General features: G+C 32.8%; 1 protein-coding gene across 1 annotated transcript in view; it reads right to left on the bottom strand.

Annotated features, from left to right (window-relative positions):
* The window catches only part of LOC109092806 (focal adhesion kinase 1-like), a 54,192-nt gene extending 30,477 nt beyond the window's left edge, over window positions 1-23,715 (bottom strand). Inside the window, 7 exon segments of the mRNA XM_042744819.1 lie at window positions 430-498; window positions 2,231-2,293; window positions 2,365-2,420; window positions 3,372-3,475; window positions 8,630-8,813; window positions 14,699-14,919; window positions 23,566-23,715. Coding sequence (XP_042600753.1) covers window positions 430-498; window positions 2,231-2,293; window positions 2,365-2,420; window positions 3,372-3,475; window positions 8,630-8,813; window positions 14,699-14,919; window positions 23,566-23,683 — 815 coding nt within the window. The 5' untranslated portion in view covers window positions 23,684-23,715.
* Between the last annotated feature and the right edge of the window lie 2,237 nt (window positions 23,716-25,952).

Here is a 25,952-nt window from a genome sequence, read left to right as displayed (position 1 = left end):
TACAACCACATATTACGATGTGTTTTTGAGTGATGTGATCTTAACATAACATTAACAAACACAGAAACACTGAGCTGAGACATGATTTCATCTGTCGATTGTTAAATGGATGTAAAATACTGGAATGTGATTGGTCTCAAAAACGCATCACAGATATTAAGCAAGCTTATCACACAAAGAGCAAGTTATGACATTTCGATTAAAGATTACAAAATAAGTAATCAGTAAGTGATTAATCCATGCATTATATATATATATATATTACATGGACAAATTACTTACAAGTATATTACAGTAAATACTAATATGCATCTTTGCATTAATTTGATTTTATTCAACTTTAATCCCAAGTATTTCAACTTAAGCCAGAGACATACTGGCTAATACTTGAAATGCACACATTTTATAACCAATGTGTCTGCAATAGACGGCAATCCTCTCACCTTAACCGATTCCAACAGACTTTTGGGGAAGAACCGTCTAAGTCCAACGTCCTTTCTGCAAAACAGAGAAACAGAGCAGAAATCTGAGCACAGATGCAATGATGTCATCGCAAACTCACAGACGGCCAACAAACTGTATTTGTATTGAGACATTTCCACAGAGAAGCAGCCCATCTGGAGAACTGATCTCATCTGATCTATAAACGCATGCTGGATGACATGTGGATTAAGTGGATCTTGTACGAGCTGGGATAAACACATGACGAAGCTCTTGGACGAGCTGGGGACATGTGGACTCAATGAATCAACTTTTCCAAACATCATTCATATAACTTCAGGACACATCAAACAAAATGCACCATGCAGTAAATAATTCGCTCTGTCAGGATAAGCATTTCTTAACTTTCATCCTTATGCTTTACAATTAGCATGTTTTGATGAGAAAATAAAAAAATAAAATAACGTTAGTGAATGTGATAGTAAAAACCGGGAATTTGTCTTTAATTTTTATTTTTATTTTTTTTACATCATTTATAACAAAAAATCTTGAGGCTGGGTTGCCCAGGTTTGTGAAAAAACCCTGTTACCGTCATATTTTCACCACATAGATTACAATAAAGAAAAAAAAAAACAAATGGGATTGCATGTTACACAAATTCAAGTACACAGTTTCTACACTATTCTGTTTGTTCAGAGCAGGGTTATTGTCAGTAACTAAAATTAAAAAAACTATTTTTTTAAATGTTACTTAAATAACAAAATAAAATAAAATATAGTTTAAGTGAAATAAAAATATACAAATTAAGCTTTATTTTATTTAAAAAATAAATTACTAAAATTAATAAAACTGAAATAAATAATAAAATCAAACTATATAGACATTAAAAAAAAACTGAATACAGTACCAATAAATATACTATGTACGTTTTTCCCTCATAACATTATATTATTAACTTTTGGTCAGTTAAGCATAAGAATGATGCAGCACTGTTTATAATACACAAAATTTATTATAGCTCACTTAATAATTAATATTAAAGATCTATTATTTTAAGGATATTTATATTTAGATATTTTATAAATCAATATTAAATATTTAAATATATGGGAATTATGTTACATACATCCAACAGTTCTGTATCCTAATTTCCTATAATATGTTGATTAGAGCAGGGTTAAAATCAGTAAAAAAAAAAAGTTAAAAAAGTATATATACATATAAACTGAACAAAAAATATGTAACCAAAATTAAAATCAATAAAAAATTAAGAAAAAAAAAAAACCCCACAATAAATCACAAAATATGAATAAAATCTATAAAAGTATAATGTACTGCTAGTAAAATCAAGAGGTGAGACCAGCGTGATGATGTCCTTCCCTGCAGCTGTCACTCAAATCAGAGTGGCTCTGTGATTGGTGCGCTCTCTCTGCCCTGTCCCGCCCCCTGAGGGGCCAGAGCGCTGCTGTGTGACTGCGGGGCGGACTGATGGAAATGACCTGGAACTAATGCACACGCGCTGACTTTCTCTGGTGTGTGTGTGTGCTGCGTGTGGGTCAGTCCCCGCTGAGATGAAGAGTGACTCTTTCACACACACAGTGTGGGTGCGATGAGGACATGATGTGGTCAGGAGAAGCTCAGCTTTATTAGCAGGGATCTGTCAGTCAATATCCTGGCATTCTGCAGATCTAAACTGTGCCATTTGGGCAATTTTAAACACTATTAGATATAACTGTTCAGCATTTATCTGTCAATATGAAACGCATTTCGGTCAGCAATGAACACTTACTCGAGCAGCTCATAGTTGGATTTTTTATCCAGAGCGTTTCCTCTCATCTCTCTGTAGAATCTCCTGGAAAAGAGAACAGCAGAAATTAACACGATCGTCTCACAGTCTGACGGGACGATGAACGATGAACGCACCTGATCTCAAGACACCCCAGCTTCAGCGCGAAATCCTTGCTCCACAGATCCGCCGTCTCCCAGCATGGAGTCATTCTGCACCTGCCAACACCAAACCTTCACACCTTTCAGCTCCTGTGGACCAACAGGAGTCGATACTAATAACTTTTACACACACAAACACACACCACACACACACACACACATATACGACTCACACACACACACAAACACCCTCAAACCCACTCTCAGCACACACTCACTTCTGACACACCTCTCACACACACTCGAACACACACACACACCCACCACACACACACTGTGGTGGGGTTTGTTTTTTGTTTGTTTGTTGTTTTGTTATTGGGGGGGACATTCCGTAGGCATAATGGTTTGTATACTTTAACAACGCTATGTTGCCCTACACCAACCCTACAACTAACCCTTGGGCATTGTTACGTTATCAAAAAAAAAAAAACTCATTCTTTAGGTTGTTTATAAAGCTTTTGAAAAAATGGGACATGGGTTATGTCCTCCTAAGTCCCCATCTCCTTGTAATACGCGTGCCATCGCCCATGCTCATTATACAAAGTTGTGTCCTGACATGTCACAAAAGCACGCACAACACACACACAACACACACACACCACACACACACACACAACAGCCACCACACTCTCTCTCACCTCTCTCTAAAACACACACACACACTCTCTGCTCCACCTGATCCGGTACTGTTTCCTGTGGCCTCAGTGGTAGCGCCCATGGAGCTATAGCAGTGGCAAAAAGGTTGTGGGTTTGATTCCCAGGGAAAACAAACATGTTAGGTAAAAAAAATGTAGCCTGAATGCACGTAGTCGCTTTGAAATGACAAAGTCGTTCTGATAAATGTAAAATGTTCACAAAAAGATACGTTACCATGTAAACCACATCTTCACACACACAACACCCACCACTCACTAACAACACACTCATATACACACACACAGAGACACACACACTCTCTCACACACACTCACACTCTCTCACACACTGACGGGGGCACCTTCACTAACCTGCTGATAAAAATAGTTGAGAGTGGGTTTGTCTTCAGCGAACTGATTGAGCGCAAGTCTTGGGCAGGAAATCTGATCCCCTCAGCCTACACCTGTGAGGAGGAGAAGAGAAAAGACGTAAATAAAAGAGTCATGACAGGAGAAATCACCATGTGCCTAAAACCTCACACACACAAACACACACACACACACACACACACACACACACACACACACCTGTTGAACACACACACACACACACACTGATGAAAACATCATCCTTTCTCCACCAAATCAAATAGAAAAAACGTAAGGAAACTTCACTGGAGCTGAAAAGAACATGAAGCTCTGTTTTAGGACACGCAAGATTTTTTTGCATTCATTAATGACAACTGAGACATGTTCAGAAGAATAGAACGAATAGAATAGAATAGAATAGCATCGAATAGAATAGAATAGAATCGAAGAAGTGGTTTGTTTTGTCTTCCTGCAGCTTTGAGCACAAGACAATAAAGTACAACTCTAACTTCTAATTCCTTTTTACAGTATTCGAAGATGCTTATATTTGAGATAAAAATAACAACAGCAGTATAACAAAAAGCATGAAAATAACAACACTTTATTTTACACATATTTAATTATTTTTATTTTAATATTTGTATCGCTTTTTTTTATATATTTACTTATTTTATTGTTTTTTTTTTTACAATAATTTGGACTTTTACTTGTTAATTTGAATTGAACTATTGCTAGGTTTAAAAACCACTTATCAAATATATTTACAAGAGATAAAAAAGTAATAAAAGCACCCTATTTTTTATTTTTATTTTACTTCGCTTTTATTTTTTATGTATTGCAGGCAAACTCATTAGCCTATTGATGTTCAGTTATTGTCATGCTACGTAAATATGACCAAAAAAAACTGAAGGAGGAAAAAGAAAGTTTAAATGTGGAACATGTTAAAAAAAAAAGCGAGCTGTGTGTGTGTGTGTGTGTGTAGTTGAGTCACTCCCAAAGCATACAACATAGCATCCTACATAACGAAAAACAGTAAACAATCCATATCGAGTTCATTCTGATATCCAAACACACACTTTAATAATACACAGCAGAATTAAATAATAATAAATCCAATATCAGGTCAGTTTACATGTTCTTTTCAAAGTCCATAAGGATGCTTCCTACCGTTCGTAAACAGGCAGAGCTTCTTCATTTGAAGGGTCTTCTGCTGAAGCTACCAGAGGAAAGGAAAATGATGCTCGTGTTTCAGTGCTTTTCATGGATTTCGTTGAAGTAGATGATGGAATGTTAGTTTCTGAGTTGTTGAGTGGTGAGGATCTTTGTTTTTCATGACTTCCTGGAAGTCGAAAAATAGCAGCTCTTCTGGGAAAAGTGCTTTCTCTGCTGTTTAAACTGTGAAAGTGTGGACTCTTTACTTTCAGGCCTATAAAATTAAAAATTAAAACTGATCTAAAAACAGAAGTAGACTGAAAGCAGAATCAAATTAGGCTAAAATACTCTAACAAATAAAACCACTGAGGTTGGGAAGCTACGATCAACACAGCAAAAAAACTATTTCTTTCTAGCCAACATACACCGTAGAATCTATGCTGAATACATGTTGTAAACAGTCACAACATAACAGTTTGAAAAAAGTTTTCAAAAACCCTAAACCCAAATATATTTTTGTTGAAACACCCAAATGCCAATTTTTATTAAAAAAATACATTTCCAATATTATAATACATTTTGTGTTATTGTAAAAATGACTTTTTAAAAGAGATTTTTGACAATATAAATATATTTAAATCAACGGTAAATGCATTTTTTATAGTGCTTTTATTCACAATACACAGTTACTTCACAAAAATCTTAACTTAGAAAATCAAACTGTGTAAATTAATTTTACTTAAAATTATATACGTAGTATTAATATATACAAAGTTACAAAAACGTGATGAAATATAGCCAAGTTAAAACAAACTGAAAAATCTATTATATAGTAAATATAAATATATATTTAAATACAATTGAAAAAAAAGTAAAATATTTTATTATAAAAATAAAATAAACTATATAAAAATATTTGATAAATATAATAAAATAAATTGTATAAATGTATATTATTAAATTAAATTTAAAAATATTTTTTCATGTATATGAACTACTATATATACATATTTGGCTTTTTCATTTTGAATAATAATATTTAAAAATATATATATATATATATATATATATATATATATATATATATATATATATGTATGTATATACTATATATATATGACGGTAGCACTGGATATGATGGGGCATATCCCAGTCGTGTGTGAGGCCTTCTGTTGGCCCAGCCAATGGCGTCATTTTTGAAAAAGCTAGATGATCTTCAGCCAGGAAGGCATTTCACCTATCACCATGCCTCCCACCTGAACATGAGCTCATCTGCCTTGGCTAGCAACAAAACTGGAGTGCGTGAGAGATCCACACAGCTCCCTAAAGAATGCCATCAGCTTGAGAGCTGACGCTTCCATCCACAGACAAACGCACCTTATCCTATTCGCAGCCCCCGAGATTCACAAAACCTACCTCACTTCAGAGCAGCAAGAGCACTCCATCGCCAGAATGACTGTAACCCAGATTGTTGGGAAGCGAATTCGATGGGGTTTCCCACCAGTCTTTCACATAAACACTGACGGAGAGTAAAGAGAAATCTTCGACTATTCAGGAATAATGATTTTAATGTTTCTGAAGGAAGTCTCTTACGGCTCACTAAGGCTGCATTTTATTTTGATCAAAAAATACATTGTAAAAATAGTGAAATATTACATTTTTGCTTTCTGTGCGAGATATACAGTAAAAAAAAAAAAAATTATTTTCTTGTGGATCAAAGCTGTAATTTCAGCATCATTACTCTAGCTCCTCCAGTGTCACATGATCTTCAGAAATCATTCTAGCCATAACTGATTTGCTGCTCATGGAACATTTCTGATTATTATTTGCGTTTAAAAACAGTTTGTGCTGCTTCACTGTTTTTTGTGGGAAACTCGTGATATATTTTATTTTTCAGGATACTTTGATGAATAGAAAGTCTAAAAAGAATAGGAATTTATTTAAAAAATATAAAATTATTTTGTACGATTATTCATGTCTCTTTACTCGTCACTTTTTGATCATTTTAAAACATCCTTGCTGAGGAATAAAAGTAGCGCTTGATTTTAAAAAGAGAATAAATCTCGTTACTTGGACACAAAAAGGCTTGAATGGTAGTGATGCAGTAACGGTGCGTAAATCTATCAGTGAAAAAAGTCATGTTTACAAGTTCCCAGGCGCTGCTAAAATCACTGGATCTGATGCATAGTTTTTGGCGTTTGCACTTATTATCGAGAAACTTGGCAGCAAATGAATGAGCTACGTTCAATAAAAAAGCAATACTTTGAAAAAAAAAAAAAACAAAAAAAACTGAAAGCTCAGAAAGTCACGCACATATTGTACACACATTTTCTCAGTTATTGCACAAACATTTGCAGAAACTATTGTGCAATGATGCATCATGGGTTTTTCCCGTTGAACCCTGTGATAAAATAAAACACACACCCGGCAGCAGGCACACTAAATTTATAGGACGATGAATTTAAATACTCCTCCTGCCACAAGCACACAATCACAAGAGCATTGCCACAGCAACCACCGGCCCTCCTGTCCCGTACAGATACATGTGATGTAACCCTAACCACATGCTGGTTTGAGCCGGTCTCCCAACCTGACCTGCTGAAAACTGCATGAAACCCCTTTAGAACCAGCTCACAGAGCAGCCTGACTAGACTGGTCCAGCTGAGATCAGTAAACCAGCTTAGGCTGGTCTATAATGTTTTTCAGGAGGGGTCAAAATCTAAATCTATGTGATGCAAAGAAATATCACAAACATGAATGAATTTCCTTTTCTAAGAATTACGTTTTGAAAATGTATAGAAAATTGGGATGTAAAAAAAAAACATAATAATACAGGGCAAAATTATGTTGCGAGAACTTTGAAGGGTCATCAATTAAGGGCAATTTTGTCATCTTCGTCACAGTGTTGTTATTGTTAACTAAAACTACATCTATTAAAACTTTTTTTTAAATACTATAATACTTAAAAAAAAACTAAAATTAAACTCTAATAATATGATTAAGCATTTTATTTCAGCATATTAAGTTGAAATAAAATAAAATATCAATATTAGATAAAATAATAAATAACTACTAATAAACAAATAAGTTACTTAAGTTTAAGTACTAAAATTATTAACTGAAATAAATAAAGCATTTTATTTCAGTTAATATATATATATATATGATAATATATGTATGCAATATATATATATATATATAGATATATATATATATATATATATGTATATGTAAAATATATATTTTATATGTAATATATATATATATATATGTATATATATATATTATATATATATATATATATATATAAAATATATATATATATATATATATATATATATATATTTTATATATAATATATATATATTTTATATATTGAATATATATATATATATATATATATTCATTTATTTTAGTTAATAATTGTAAATTGTAAATTGCCAAATTAATAAATAAAACAAAAGCACATAATAAAATTACTAAAATTAAACTAATATATATGTAAATTATATATTTTAACATTTACTAAAGCAATATTAAAATCAAAATTTGCATGTTAATATTATTTAACCTGGACCTGAGCTAACATGAACAATGAACAATGTTATATTTTTATCAAGTTAGATTAACAAATATATTGCTCATTGTTAATTAGTCATTACATGAATGAACAAATATTAACTAATGACTAACTTTTAATATAAAACTTAAACGTAAAAAAAAAAAAAAATGCCTTGGCAACTTGAAGTACTAAAATTACTAAACTAATAACTAATAAAACTAATAAAAATTACAAAAGCACATAAAAAAATGACTAAGAATTAAACTAAATTGGAAATATATAAATAAATGATAATATCAAAATATTATAATTGTACAAAAAAAAACATAAAATATTATAATTGTTCAAAAAATATCAAAATACATAAAATACTTAAATAACACAGTTTTTTCAAGTGCAAAAATTGATGGTTATAAGTAATATTTCAGAGCAGGATGAACCAGAGTCCATTTGCCGTCAAAGCTGGGTTTATTAGACAGCATTATAGTTCATCTTGTGTGTGAATGATTATTGCGTGTGATACGTGTGTGAATGATTTACCTCCATTCGTCCTGTGGGCGGTTCTGCTCGTATTTCTCCCTCACATGGGACACGCCCATATCTGGGTGGAGCCAGTGGATGTCGCCCGACGGCACATGAGTGAGACGCAGCCCGAAACAAGCCACGTGTTTGACCTTATGAATGTCCACGATCTTCTGAATGATTCCCTGCAGACACAAAACACACAGTTCACGCTCATAAAAATCCCGTAACGCACGGCATACTGCGATATATAAACTGATTTATAGAACCGTAAAAATCCTGCGGCTGTTATTCAATGATTAGAGAGCGTAATGGATCCGACCTGGATCCCGCCGTGTAAATCCACCTCAGCTTCATGAGACTAAATATTATTTTATTTTTTTACTTTAAACCCCACAAATACACCAAAATACAATACATTTTTCAGTTCTCATCATAGAGGAATTGCACATCATCATAGAGGACACGGGCAGAGCTGCCAAGGGCTCTGAGGACACACACACACACACACACACACATATGCATTCACTTCAGAGGGATTCTGGCAATGTGTCTGAATGTCATTCTGGTTACACACTAAATGGATTACGAAATCACATAAGAGCCAGAATAAATACTGATGCTATGAGGTGGATTATTGCCATTGCTAAATTAATGATCTAATCAGCTGCAATGTAGTTAGATAAATAAGATCCAATAGCAGCCTAATGTACTCCACAATAACTTACAAAGTACTCCAACTATAAATTTAATTTTACTGTAAATTTTATGACAATATATTTTAATTTTATATGGTCATGGTATAGATCAGAATCTAGTTATTTTAAGTATAAATTTGACTGAAAATTAATATATAAATGTCACTATAAATAAAAATAGAAAATTACGCTTATAAATTACATTTCAATGATAATGTCATATTTTAAATAACCAAATGACTGAAATCAGTGTTCTTAACTGAAACTAAAACAAAAACTATTAAAAATTATTTTGGGTAATTTTCTATATGTGTATACACACACACACACACACACACACACACACACACACACACACACACATAAAACAAAAACTAATAAAAATATATAACAAAATGGCTAAAACGTAACAACTAAAATTACATAACTAAACCTAAAATTACATTTTTTGTTTCAAAACATAAAAAAATACACTTGTATATAAATAATACCATTTCACTGACTGAAATACTTTACAAATGAAAGGTACATCATCTCAGTTGAATATTATTATGTATTTATTAATTTAAATAATTTTTAACCTGGAAGGACAGAAACCAAAATTTAAGATTATTAATAACCAATGAAATGTGGGATCAATGTGAAAACAACCTCACAATATGTTACACCAACATTAAAAACAAAATAAAAATAAAATTAAAATTATGAAATGAATAGTTCTAAACCAATATACGCAGACCTGTGACATCAGATGAATTTTACATAAACAACCAGCCTAGTGTCATATATATATATATATTTAAATTCCCTTCTGGTGTCTTTGTGCAGACTGAATAACTTTAAAAAAGAGAGAGAGAGACACTACAGTAACGCACCCAGACAGTGTCTCTCAGACAGTGGTCAGCAAACACACTACAGTGCTCTTCACAGACTAGATAACGCATTTCATCAGGTCTACAAACTCACACTGACACTCCAGCCAAAACACTGCATATTTATGACGGCACGTTCACGGCCGGAGTCCCCCAAAGCTCCGTCTGTGGCCCATTTTCAGGCTAAAAGGACCGTCAGGACAGTTCAGCGTTAGGCTTTACCAGCAGGAGACGACTTATAAACAGAGCACAGGCCGGCTGGAACCGCCTTCTACACATGGCTTTCAGATTACCACTGACGGTTTGGCAAACCCGTGGTGTGCGGGAACAACAGAGCTGGATTCCCCAATGCACCCTGGCACTGGGAGCACTTTTCCAGCATTATGTGTGCTTTCTGTAAGATCTGGATCATCAGTCTGTAAAAAATCAACTCAAGTACTGTAGTATGAGATTCTGAAATTGACCAAAAAAAAAAAAAAATGTTGCATCCAAATATTTGTGACCCTGGAGCACAAAAGCAGTCTTAAGTCTCTGGGGTATATTTGTAGCAATAGCCAAAAATACATTGTATGGGTCGGGGTTTTTTTGTTTTTATTTTATGTAATATATTTTATTGGTCAAAATTATTATTGTCTTGTTTTTTTGAGATTTTTTGTAAATTCCCTACTGTAAATATAATAAAACTTTATTTTTTATATTAGTAATATGCATTGCTCAGAACTTCATTTGGACAACTTTAAAAGTGATTTTCTTAATATTTTGATTTTTTGCACCCTCAGATTACAGATTTTCAAATAATCATATCTCTGCCAAATATTGTCCTATCATAACCATCATACATCAATGGAAAGCTTATTTATTCAGCTTTCTGATGATGTATAAATCTCAATTTCGAAAAATTGACCCTCATGACTGGTTTTGTGGTCCAGGGTCACATTTATTAAAGTTATTATTATCAGACATCTCAAAACAAGGCACCCACTGTAAAATAAGTTGTAAATAAAGATTATGAGAGCATGTTTTACAAGAATATACTATTTCAATCTTTCTACTTCATTTTTAATGTTACTTGCCATTTCTTTGTAATTAATTTTATAATTTGCTAACAATTTCTGAGTGAAATTTGTTTCTAGATCTTTTTTTTCAGTGCATGAAACTGAAATGAACATGCATTTTGTAACTGACTTTTCAGTCCTTCAAATATCCGGAGGACATGAGCAAAGACAAGTTATAATGGATGACAAGCTGTTTGCTATCGGCTGGTTAATCTGAGACTGAAACAACAGCAAATCTCCCATTAGAATAATTAAAGTGCTTTGAGTTTAATGAGATAATCACTACGGTGTAGATCTGCATTTCAAATGAACTTAACTATATGATATGTTAACATGGTGCACAGCTAAAAACTGATACTTCAACCTGAATTATAAAACAGAGATCTGGTGGAATTCAATAGAGACTTGATGCAAAGGCATTTCAATCAGAATTGATGATTTTAAAGCACTGCACCGTATTCATTAGCACAATAAAAACAACATGAATGAATTCACATATATTTTAAATCAGAAAAAATCGCAAAAACATCTGCGACTGAGACATAGCGACTACATGAAAAAACAAAACAAAAAAAAAACTAGACATTAACAACCTTCCCTGTATTTTCTCTGAAATGACTTTCAATCCATTTATAAAACACAAAAGCATGCATTTCATTTCTGTGTGATCAGCAATGGTTCGGCTCAGCATCATTAGCATCACAAATGATTTGCATGCAAATTGTCAATTAGAAGTTGCCATTCCTGCCTTGTTATTTTATATTTAGGTCTGAATGCTAATGCATTTGATTTATATTTACATATTCATTTATTCATTAAGCAGATGCCCTTATCCAAAGGGACTGCCAAATAAAATAAAAATAAATAAAATAAAATAAAATAAGTCATTTTCAGCAGAAATGACATGGTTTCACACTTGAATACAGTTGAAGTTTAACTGTATTACACTTTAAATCAAAACCAGAGTTATTTTTTTTTCCATTCGTTCTTCCACTTCTCTTCAACCACTAAAGATCAGCCAGACCTCTGCATGTTCTCAAAGATCAGAATACACACCACAGATGAATATGGTAAAAATTATAACTAACAGATATTACCAGTCTTCCCCTGCTGATTCATCACAGTACATTAAGACAAATTTTCTGATAAATATGCAAATGTGGTATTATCTAGTTAAATATGCACAAATTTGTATACATTTGGACAGAGCCATATTCAAAATTCCTGTTTTATTTTGTTGACATTAACGTTTTTTTTTTTTTTTTTTAGAACTATATATATATAAATATACTATATATATATATATATATAGATATACTATATATATATATATATATTTTTTTTGAGAACTATATATATATAAACTATTTTACTGTTTTTAGGAATAAAATGTATAAAATCAGATATATGAACAAACTTTCAGAACATAGATATTAATATAAAACAGTAAATGTTGGCGTATGTAAGTGCTACTAAACATTAAAGATATGTATAATTCAAATCTACAGATGCAAAAAAATAAATAAATAAATAAACAGTGTATCTTGGATGTTTTTTCATTACTCTGAAATAAAATGATATAGAAGCAAAACAGGCCAGCATCTCAAAATTGACCAGTGTTTTTATTATTTTTAAAGATGCAAATTATGCATTACCTAATTAAATATGCACTCCTTTTGCATACATTTCCAGAACAGAAATCTAACACTGGACAAAGTCTGTTTTAAAAGTGCTTGTCTGATTTTGTTGAGATATTAGAGGCAAATGTTTTTTTACAGAGGAGATTATGGATATCTCTTTTCATCATGCAATAAATCAGAAAATACTGTCAACACAACAGACGGAAAAAAATACAACAAATCCCTCTGTAAAAACCTTCAGAATATTGTATGAATATATCATTAATGATTTATGCTTTATTGATTTTTTTTTTTTTTATATATTTCTTTATTTTTTTTATAATATATTAATGATTATTTATAGAAGTGGAGATTTAAACATTAAAGGAATGTATAGTGATTAAAATCTACAAATGCAAATAAATAAAGTGCAATAAAATGTATTCTGGATTTTCTGTCCAAAATGTATTGTTGTTTTCCGTCTATTAGTCTGAATAGTAAGATTGTGTATTGTGGAATTTTTTCCTGTTGTTGTATTGTTTTTGACTGTATTGTAATGTATGATGATGCAATAAGCTGCTCTTATTGACTGTAAATGATCATGCATTAAGAGAGTTTGCATCCAGTCAGTTATAAAGGCCTCAGTGGTCAGAGTGGAAACGTGAGAAATCACCAGAGACCATCTGATCAAGAGGAACATCATGTTTATCCTTCCTGCCAAAGACTCCACTTAACACAGACACTGATCAATACAACTGCTGCGTCTCTAACCCGCTCCCCTCTCAGTCCTCTCAGGAGGAAAAATTAAGCTCTTCAGTGAAAGCCGAGCTTCCACAGGACAGATTTACACATCCAGTGATGGAAACCTGACATTCATTCAGAAACTTTGAAGCTTCAGTTGTTTGTCACCAAACCCATCCTGCAAAAATCAAGAGACTGTCTGTAAAGAGGAAAACCACACTCTGTAGCCGGTGTGTTGCTGGTCTGAAGTGGTCTTCTAACTCTAAACACCCTTGAACAAACTGGTTTACCCGATTAAAAACAAGCAACTGTCTAGACCTGATCAAACCAGCTAATGGCTATAGATGACCATGTGAAAATCCTCAGGAACCGGTTTTATCTGGATTTGTTAGTATGAAAAATACAAATTCTAACAGCTGTAGTTTTTTTAACAGCTACAGAAATTTAAATAATGTGTTAATAACACTATAAATTAATGATACATTACTATATTTGTTTATTTGCATTATTAATAAAAAATGTTATAACTACTATTTAGACCAGCTTTATATGGATTTGTTAGAAAAACATTACCAAAAAATTATAATAATAATAATAAAATATATTACACAATATATTGATTTATTTATTATTAATTTTTTTAATGTTTTATTATTTATAAACAAATAATTATATAAAAATTAAAATTACATATGTATAATACATATGATTTTAGCAATTATAAATAATTTACATATTTATAAATGCAAATTAAATATATAAATTGTTTATAATTGATGAAATCATATGAATTACATACTTAAAATACAATACATTTAAACATAGCATTTGAAAATAAATAAATAAATAAATGCATTTAAAAAATATTCATAAAAAAATAAAATATATTAATTGGTCCGGACAGGTAGATTCTCATTAAAGTAATAATAAAAAAAAATTAATGAGAAAGAGCCAGACAACTCAGACCAGCTAATGACTATAAAAGGACAGCTTGGACCATCTAGAAACCATATAAAACCCTCAGAAACTGGTTCTGTTAGCATAAAGAACACAGACACTAAGCAGAACTGTGATGTTTCTCTTACCCTGACGTCGGTGGCGTCTCCATGCCGGATGTTGCTGGAACAGGTGCTGTGCTCGCTGTTGTTCTCAAAGTGATGGAAGACCTTCAGGACTCTGTCCGGGGCCCCGGGGACCCGCTCTGTTCCCGCGCTGAGACGGGCCTTGGCCCCGGCGCCCAGGGTGTGGTTGGGCTCCAGGTATGCTGTCGCCATGCCTTTACTGTGCGCTAGGTGTCTGTCATATTCTGTGCAGAAACAAGAGAGAAGGGAAAACAGGTCAGGGTCATTCTCCATAGGGCTGTAGTCGGATTAATTACTGCGATTTATCATTTAATTGTAATTTAATTAAATAAATATATGCACGTAATGTTTGAGTGTGAAGTGCGGCACTGAAAAGCATTAAGGTGTCACTGCGGATTCACACCAAAATAAAAGCTTGATGGTTTAGGGTTTAAAAAAAATGAAGAGAGCCATAAATATTAGTATTGTAATATATAGTATTATTTTTATTAAATTATTTTTCTTAAAATATTATATAAAAAAATAAAAAATTAAGAAAAATATATATTTTTTATTATCTCTTATTTTACAATGTTTGTAATATTTTGTTCAATGTGTTTATATAAAAATAACAGTAAATAGTAATAATTATTATAATTAAAATAACAAAAGAATAAAATATTAAATAAATTGTTGATAATTATGAAATAAAATAAAATATTAAAAATAAGCTTATTATATTTCATCTAGTTGCCAAAAAATGTCTAATTAGCATTAAATTTAACTTGATGTACTAAAAGAACTAGATTTAAAACTTATAAAAACTATATACTCTACATATAAAAATAGACAAAAACACAACCGAATTACCTTAAAACCTTATTTTAAATGAAAATAATGGAAAATGTTAAAATAAAACTATTTCAAAATAAATACTATAATTAATTATTTTTAATAGATTCTTAAATAGCAATGCTACAAATAATCACAGCAAATTTGAATTTATCAGAAAAACTGCAATTAGATTTTTCCCCTAAATCATGCATCCCTATTTTGTCCATAAAATTAATTTCACAGGCAATAAAAAATGGACACGTTTTCCTAAGTGAGAAGAACTTTCTAATGTTATCTCACATTTCTCACACCTCTGATTCAATCTGAGCACATTTCTCGCTCGGTCTTGCTGTGTGAAGCGACTCGAGAGCCAGACGGTCAAATATAGCGAAGCACTGTAAACTATGTGATACATTTACTCATGAAATACAAGAGCAGATGAAACAGTAGACACCTACTACTCGCAGTTACATCAGGGTTAACAGACCAGGATCATTTATGGTTTCACAAATCAGATCAGGCGGAAGATTAAACATCTTTCTAGTGATTTAAAGCTGGTTTTGGTGGTTTCCAGCTAGAGGGTTGGCTGACTAATCCATCTTGACTAATCTGGTCGGTTAACTGGACTGTTAAGCTGGTTAACTCAACACTCAACATTTCTGCTGATCATCTAATCATACATTAAACAGGACAGAAGGATGCTGGGAAGGATTGATATTCGAGCGGTTTTGAGGCGAATCACGGCACATTCCCACCAGCAGCATTCCAACAATCCCAGACGTCTGCTTATCACCATCACAGATATGAAACACACCCGACACACAGATAAACAAACGTGCAGGAACAAATACACACAGCAGCACAGTTACGCAGTTACGCAAGTGTGTGCTTCCCGTTTCCAGCGTAATATAAAACTAATCGAATAAAAGATAAACACTCTGAGAAACAGAGCTTCAAATACCATTTCAGGTTAAACACACATTTACAGATCTGAGACATGCTGCCAGTTACCACAGCAAATCATTCAGATTAGTCCTCGTTATTTAAATTATTATTAGAATTTCTGTATTGATTATTATATGTACATATATTAATAAAAACAGATTCGTGTTTTATAAATGTTTTAATTTAATTTTTTATTTTTGATTTTTGAGTCACATTTATTTGATTTATTTGTTTAATAGTAACAATAAAAATGTGAAATATTATTGCAATTTAAAATAGCTGTTTTCTATGTGAATATCTGTTCAAATGTAATTTATTTCTGTGATGCGCAGCTGTATTTTCAGCATCATTACTGCAGTCTTCAGTGTCACATGATCTTCAGAAATCATTCTAATATGCTGATTTGCTGCTCAAGAAACATTTCTGATTATGATCAGTGTTGAAACAGTTGCACAATATTTTTGAGGAAACTGTGATACATTTTATTTTTCAGGATTCTTTAGTGAACAGAAAGTTCAAAAGAACAGTGTTTATTTGAAATAGAAATCTTTTGTAATGTTATGAATGTCTATACTGCCACTTTTAATCAGTTTAAAGCATTCTTGCTGAATAAAACAAGTTTTTTTCAACAAACATTTGATCAGTAGTGTAGACAGACGTCAATCTGAAGCCAAATTCTGAACTGTGAGCATCAGACACAGACAGTCCTACCTGTGAACAGAGACGGCCAGCAAACACACAGCACAGCAGAGTCATGCGATACACATCCATCTCTGTCCAGGAACATGAGGAGAGACGTGCGGCGTACAGAAATCCCCGACACACGTCTGTGCCTGTTACAGCTCTGAAATATCTGACACATGTCTATCCATTTACGTCAGGAGAAAAAAAAAAAAAAAAAAAAACGACCGAGCCTCTTCCTCTGACATACAGTAAGGTCTCATTGCTCCAGCGACAGCCGTGTGTGAGTCATGTTTACCTGCACATCACTGATGTCTCATCATATTCCTCACACCCACCTGCCGTCCAGGTGTGTGGAGGCGTGGCTTAAGACAGGACACACCCCCATGACCATTTACACAACAAATACTGAAGTTCATGTAGGACAAAGAGACTTACAAGCTCTGCTTTATAACTCAGTGCGCTTCTACATATGAAGCCTCCTGAAACAGAACATTCTGAGCGGACTGAATAATGAATTTAATGTAGAATTAATACAAATAATAGCATTACTAATTAGAACCACATGAGATGCGACTTACAACTGGGTTCAGTAGAGTTTGAATTTTTTATTTAAAGTGAATATTAATAATATTATTAATTAAAATAATTATAAATTTTTATTTATGGATATATATGTTTGTTTTTATTTAAATATTGTTGGATGCAATTTTTTTTGGTTTTTTGGTTGTTTTGTAAAATGCATTTAAACATTTAACCCGGTGCAATGAATGTATTTGGTGATTTAGATTGGTGTAATCATATTGTTTTTGGTGACTGATTATGATGTAAATATTGTTTTTCAGGTGAATTTATGTTTAAAATAATATTGTTTTGGTTAAAATCATTTCCCAATATAAGAGAAAGCAGCACGGAAATGGCCATGTAATCATGAATGAAATGAGCAAAGCTGAAGGAAATCTCTTCCCATTGTGAGCATGTAATCATTTATGAATTTAAGATAAATCAGGATAATTATTTCAATGTATTTAATATCAGAGTTCAGTCTAATTTAACTGCTCCACAGGCCAAAGACCACATCGACACCGTCTGCCCTGCCAAAATGAGTCATTCCAGGCGACTGCATGAAGGTTTCGCTGAATTTCCGTCATCTAGGAGTCATGAGTCATTCCTCAGACAGCATGAGATGAGTCTGAGCGCGTTTAAATCTTATTGGAGTGATGGGTAATTCGTGGGACAGTATGTGATGAGTCTGTTCAGTGGAACAGAGATGATGGGCTCATAAACACACACAGATATCCCAGCATGCACCAGCAGTTGAGCCAATGGAGCTACAGCTGACTTCATGTTCAGGGACACAGTGACCCAAAAAATTAGAAAAAGAGGGACCAGATGAGACCAAAAGAGGAGAGAAGAGAGCAAAGAAGAGATGAGATGAGAGCAATATAGAAGATACTGTAAGCAAGAAGTGAAGAAAAGAGTTAAAAGAGATGAGATAAGATGAGAAAACAGCAGAAAAGATGAGCAACAAAGAAAATAAGATGCACAAGATGAGAGAAGAAAACAAGAAAAGAAGAAGAGATGAGATGATATAAGAGCAAAAAAAGAGGAGATATAAGAAGGGAAGAAACAGGATGACAGCAAAGGAGGAGAAATGAGAGAAGATGAGCGCAAAAGAGACAAGATGAGAAGAGAGTAATGAGCGCAACAGGGAAGAAAAGAAGGAATGGGAGCCAAAAAGAGTTGAGATGAGATGAAAAGAGAGAAGATGAGCATGGACGTTGTGCAGAATGTGGAATAGTTTTTTTTTTTAAATCTGCCTTTTTATCCGATTAATAAAAAAAAGTGATAAAAATAAATAAATAAAATAATCGGCCAACTAACCAATTATCAAAATAATCACTAGTTGCAGCCCTACAACCATCTGCAATCATCCAGAGAAACACAAGTCTCTGAAACTGTGATTTAAGCATGAACTAATTCTGAATGAATGAACTTCTAGAACATAATGCGCGTGTTTGCTACAGGATTATTTGATGTGTTCACTGTAATGAGAATCAACACTGAGTGATGAAATGTTGACTTGCAATTAATTTAACCAGGAACTGAAGCAGCTAAATTGTATCAACCAATTTTAATTAATAGACATATTCTTTTTCAAATCAAATCTTCTCTCTTCATGATTCCCTGGATGAACACAGGTTAAAACAGTGAACACACACACACACACACACACACACACACACACACACACACACAGAGAGTTTAAGGTTGGTAAGACTTTTTAATGTCTCTTCTGCTCACTAAGACTGCTTTTATTTGACCAAAAATACAGTAAAAATGTGAAATATTATTGCTATTTAAAAGAAATGTTTTCTGTGTGAATATCTGTTAAACTGTAATATATTTTTGTGAATTTTCAGCATCATTACTCCAGTCTTCAGTGTCACGTGATCTTCAGAAATCATTATAATATGATGATTTGCTGCTCAAGAAACATCTCTGATTATTATCAATGTTTAAAACAGTTGTGCCGCTTCATATGTTTGTGTAAAACTTGATACATTTTATTTTCAGGATTCTTTGATGAACAGAAAATTCCAAAGAGCAGCATTTTTCGAAATATAAATCTTTTGTAACATTATAAATGTCTTTACTGTCACTTTTGATCAATTTAATGCAGCCATTCTGAATAAAAGTATTAATTTCTTTAAAAAAAAGCCTCAAGCATTTGATCAGTAGCGTAAACAGCTGTCTATCTGAAGTCATACGTAAGCTTTGAGCATCAGAGCGGCTCGTGACAGTCCTACCTGTGAGTAGAAACGGCCAGCAAACACACGGCACATCAGAGTCAAGCGACAGACGTCCATCTCTGTCGAGAAACATGAGGAGAGACGTGTGGTGTACAGAAATCCCAGACACACGTCTGTGCCTGTTACAGCTCTGGAACATCTGACACCACACACACACACACACACACACACGGCCAAGCCTCTTCCTCTGACATACAGTAAGCGCTCATCTCTCCAGTCACAGCCGTGTGTGAGTCATGTTTACCTGCACATCACTGATGTCTCATCATATTCACCCACACCCACCTGGGTCCAGGTGTGTGGGCGTGGCTTAAGACGGACACACCCCATGACCATTTACACAACAAATACTGGAAGTTCATGTAGGACAAAGAGACTTACAGGCTCTGCTTCAAAACCTAGTGAGCGTGTTTGCTGTCTACATAGACAGCATCCTGACTGAAATGAAACCTTCTGAGTGAATTGGAATGTGCTCTACATACTGCAGGCAAATAACATGACAATAGATGACATACATTGAGACGACACAAAATGAACACTGCATTTTAAATTCCTAATATGCATAAAAACAAATGGCACGCAAAAATACTGGATACATTTTTAATTAGATTTATCTATTTCAAATACAGTGAACAAAATGCATTTAATAAACTTACTTAACTAATCCATAACCACAGAAGGCAATTACTATAAGTCGTATTTATATATTTAAAATAATATATAAAACAATAAATAAAATGAGCAAATACAAGAATTAATTACAATTAAATGAATCCTACAAATATTTAATAAGATTTTAATGTATTTTATTACATTTATTTATTTATCGTTATTTTGGCTCATTGTTTTTTTGACATTCTTTTAAAAAGATACATTTTTTTTCATTTTTTATTTATTATTATTTTTTATATGAAATAAAAGTAATATATCAATAATACATAAATCTTAAATTTCAATGCATTTCTTTCTCCTGCCGCTGCAGTTGCAAGCTTGTGTGGCTAATCGTGTTTATACTTTAAACTGGCATTGTGTGCTATAATATTATTGACTTCTACAACAAATTACGGGCTTCTTCTAAAAAAATCATCCATTTGAGAGCGACATATTGATGAGTAAACTCTTTTCTGGGCAATTTTAATTTCCCATAATACAGATGATAATAAGTTCCCAACAAAGCAAGCGCGCATAAGCATCATGTCACTGGTGAATAAAATGGGCAATGGCCAGAAGAAATGTCTTCACCTGTGAGCAATCGCGAATGCGAGTGACCGCAGCTGAATCTTAATAACTATTTCACAATCTTAATATCAGAAGTTCAGTCCTATTTAACTGCCTCCACAGCCACAGACCACATCGCAACCGTCTGCCCTGCCAAAATTGAGTCATTTCAGAGGCGATTGCGTGGAGTGTTTTCACATGAATTTCCATCCTCTAGTAGTCATGAGTCTTCTGACACATGAGACGAGTCTGAGCGCGTCAACCGCTTGTGAACAATGGAGAACATCGAGGACCCGTCCCGCTGATGAACTTCGTGGAACAGATATGATGTGGCTCATAAAACACCACAGATATCCCAGCATGCACCAACATTGAGCCAATGGGATTCTACAGCTGACTTCATGTTCAGGGACCAGTGACCCAAAAAATTAGAAAAAAGCGGGACCAGTGGAGACCAAAGAGGAGAGAAGGAAGCAAGAGAGATGAGATGAGAGCAATTAGAAATACTGTAAGCAAGAAGTGAAGAAATAGTTTAAAAGAGATGAGATAGATGAGAAAACAGCAGAAAAGATGACAACAAAAAGAAAATAAGATGCACAAGATGATGGAAGAAAAACAAGAAAAAAGAAGAAAGATGAGAATGATATAAAGCAAAAAAAGAGGATATATAAGAAAGGGGAAGAACAAGATGACAGCAAAGGAGGATGAAAGAAGAAGATGAGCTCAAAAGAGACAAGATGCGAAGAGAGTAAATGATCGCAACATGGAAACAAGAAGGAATGGGAGCCAAAAAGCAGTTGAGATGAGATTAAAGAGGAAGATGAGCATGGACGTTGTGGCAGAATGTGGAAATAGTTTTTTTTTTTTAAAATCTGCCTTTTTATCCGATTAATAAACAAAAGTTGATTAAAAATAAATAAAGCAAATAATCGGCCAACTAACCATTATCAAATAATCACTAGTTCGCCCTACAACCATCTTCAATCATCCGAGAAACTACAAGTCTCTGAAACTGTGAACTAAAGCATGAAGTCCTAATTCTGAATTAATGAACTTCTAGAACATCAATGCGCGTGTTTTGCTACAGGATTAATTTGATTGTTCACTGTATGAGAATCACCACTGAGTGATGAAATGTGACTTGCCAATTAATTTAACCAGGACTGAAGCAGCTAATTGTATCAACAGTTTAATTACTAGCATATTCTTTTTTCAAATCAATTTTCGTCTCTTCTGATTCCCTTTATGAACACGGTTAAGCAGTTAACACACACACACACACACACACACAAAACACAAATCACACCACACAAACACACACACGAACCGATCATTCAGTACATTTTTGAATAAGATTTTATATATTGATTTTTACTTGGATGGATACACACATTAAAAGAGTGAGGACAGAATCAAGCAGAGAGTTTTATGAACAGAGATACACATACACACACACACACGCACACACACAGAGAGAAAATCAAATCTCCTTGAAAAAATTAACCCAAAAAAAATTCACAATAATGTGCTTTATGATTAATTATGTTGTATGATTCCTCTTTGTAAGATGAGAGAAACATTGTCTAAAATTTGTATGTTTATTATTTGTATTATTAGTTTTTTTTATGTATTTCACAGAGTGGTGTTAATTAATGTTTATGGCCCCGGTAAAGTAAAGTAAAGTAAAATAAAATAAAGTAAGACTAATAAAGTTAAAAACAAAAAACAAACAGAATTAGAACAAAATAGATAGAACAGACTAAATAGAATAGAATAGAATAGAATAAAATAGAATAAAATAAAATACAAACAGATAAAATAAAATTAACAATAAATAAAAAAAGACTAGCAATCATAGAATAAAATAGAATAAAATAAAATACAAACACGATTTAACTAGCACGTTCTCTAGTTCACTGTCGTGCCGACCTAAAATCCATATATATCTAGAAGCAAAGATTTAAACAATAGGTAACAAAACATATTAAAGAAACAATATCAACGATTTACCAAAACAACTCACATAAATAGATTTTAAAACTCATACAATAAAGTCATTATAAATTTACAATTTATATAAACAAGATAAAACATTAAAATTCAAAACAAATAAAGAAAAAACATTTTAAAAAACTAGATAAAACAAAATAAAAATTTGTTAACAATATACGAAATAAAAAAAATAAATAATAAATTAACAAAATATACAAACAAAATAAAATAAAATAAAATAAAATAAAATAAAGCTCATGTTCATAAAAAAATATTAATAAATCTAACAAAATTAACCAAAATAGACTCATAGACTGACTGCAATCCAGACTACGCTATCAGGCCAGATACAATCAGCAGAAACTCTGCAAACCTCGACACACAAACACCAAGCAGTGTGAAGTGTACCTGCGGCCCAGCATACGGGGAAAGGACTGCAGCGTCTTTTCTCCATGTATGCGGCTGACTGTCTGTTTGAGGCCGTGTTGAGGGTCAGCCAGCACCCACCGCTCTCAAACACCTTCATGGGACCCAGCGACGTCCCGCCACACACACAGACCCCGGTGTTTTTGGCAGTGTTGAGGGTACGACAATAATCCACAGCTTCCTGACGCGCAGATCAACAGAAACACACAGATCTCACAGGAAGAGGCTGAAGTGATCTCGGACGAGACAGATGGAGACGTGTCTCTCTGCTTCGGTGAGGCCACTGAGCCGATTGGATGGACAGATCTCACAGGAAGAGGCTGAAGTGATCTCGGACGAGACAGATGGGAGGGAGCCACTGCAGCCTCATTAATATGCAAATCCCACACTCATTTCCTTCAACAGTGGCTGCTTACCAACTCATGATTTCTTTTTAATGTGGATGTTTAAGAATTATTTTGTTAATCAGCGCTGACCTGCATGCCTTTTTATTGCCTCTGTCCCCATAACACCCATTTGTGTTTCCCAGCATGCTCACTGCATGCTTTCTTTATACCACAGCTCTGTAACTAAACCTAGTGAGCTGCCTTGCTGTTTACTGCCTACACAGGCAGCTGCCTTTTCAGGTGCCGGTCACACAGTTCTTGTTTCCTAACGCACTATATTTTTATCATTAGTCTACTTATGCAGAGAGTTTTTTAAAATTATTTTATTATTAAAATAAATAAAAATAAAAAAAAACAAAAAAAAAACAATACAATTATTATTATCATTTTTTTTTTTAGTCTACTAATTTTTAAACATTATTATTATTATTTTAAATGTTTTGATTTTGTTTTATTTATTACGATTAATTTAATAATAAAACAATACAATTATTATTATCACTATTTAAATTTGTTAACTCTCAAGGACTAATAATAATAATAACTATTATTATTATTATTATTATAAATATAATACAAATTTATTTACGAAAATACTTTTATTATTTATATAGCATATTTCTAAAACTCCAGGAACATTTACAATCAATCAGATTATATATATATATAAATGACAACATTAGGATGTTATTAAAGTAATAATTATATTAATTTACATTAATATATAAATTGGTATAGCTTAATATAGCAATACTGATATTAATTAGGTAATAAAAATAATAAACATTGAATTTTTTTAAAAGCCAATCATATTGGATTTACCTATTGATGAATAATACTATTTCCTATTGAATAAAACATGATTATAATGAATATTTCTATTTCATCATTCACCATGTAACCTACTTGCAATGCAATTTTATAATATCTAATTTAAATAAAATATAATGCATAAAACAAACATGAATAAATAAATAAATTAATTAATTAATTACTAACTAAATAAATAAAAGTGCAATATATTATTTATTATTAGAATTTACAATATTATTATAACGTATTTAAATTATAATATATTATTTATTATTTATAACAATAAGTGACAAGTACTGCATTTCAAACACAGACACTTTATAACAATAAGTGACAAAGCTCATTTGTGGAGTAATGTAAAACCACATTCTGAGATGTGAGATGCTTTTATATATGGATGTTGTTTTAGTATTTGGCCCAGCTGCTCCTGAATACTTAAAAGGCAGCATCATTATACTGCATGACCTCTGGAACAGCACTCATGCACAGTCATAAATATCTAGAGATGTGGTTTATGTAACATGCGCTCAGTGCTGATGTGTGATGGGTCTGTATAAATGTTTTCTTGGTGGTCTTATTGGTGATGATTAGTTATTGTCCTCCGTTAAACACTTCTTTTTCCTCAGCCTGAGACATTCGAGAGAAATCAATCAATCCTCAGCCTGAGACATTCACCAGTGCTGTAAAACACTTTGAAAAACATCTGACACAATCTAGAGCACAGACCTCAAAATGAATGAAGAAATGAAATGCTCACCTGACACAATCTAAGTCAGTCAAAGCATGGAAATGCATGGATTCTGTACAGATCGTTAAACCAGCATTTTCTAACTGCTACAGCACAAATAAATGTGTTTTTATCCCACAAGACCAAAATTGTGTGTGCATCTCAGATCCACGTCACAAGGAACTTGGAGAAAGTTTGGAGTCAAAATTTTCCTCAAAAATGAGCTAAATCTGAGAAAAATGCCCACTGGGAATTATTTTATTTCATTTTTATTTGTTTTCTGTAAGTTTCTTTTAGACAACAAGTTTTTAGTAACTTTGTGGGTTTTATTGTTTTGAATTTTTTTTATATCGCTTTTTTAGTTTTTTCTTTTATTTGACTGTCACAATATTTTCATTGTGTGAGGAAAGCTGCTCAACTAATTTTTGTAATTTTTCAACAAT

This window comes from Cyprinus carpio, chromosome B19 (assembly GCF_018340385.1).
Source record: "Cyprinus carpio isolate SPL01 chromosome B19, ASM1834038v1, whole genome shotgun sequence".
Lineage (NCBI taxonomy): Eukaryota > Metazoa > Chordata > Actinopteri > Cypriniformes > Cyprinidae > Cyprinus > Cyprinus carpio.
Note: the sequence above shows the minus strand (reverse complement) of the source record. Positions and strands in the feature narration are given on the sequence as shown.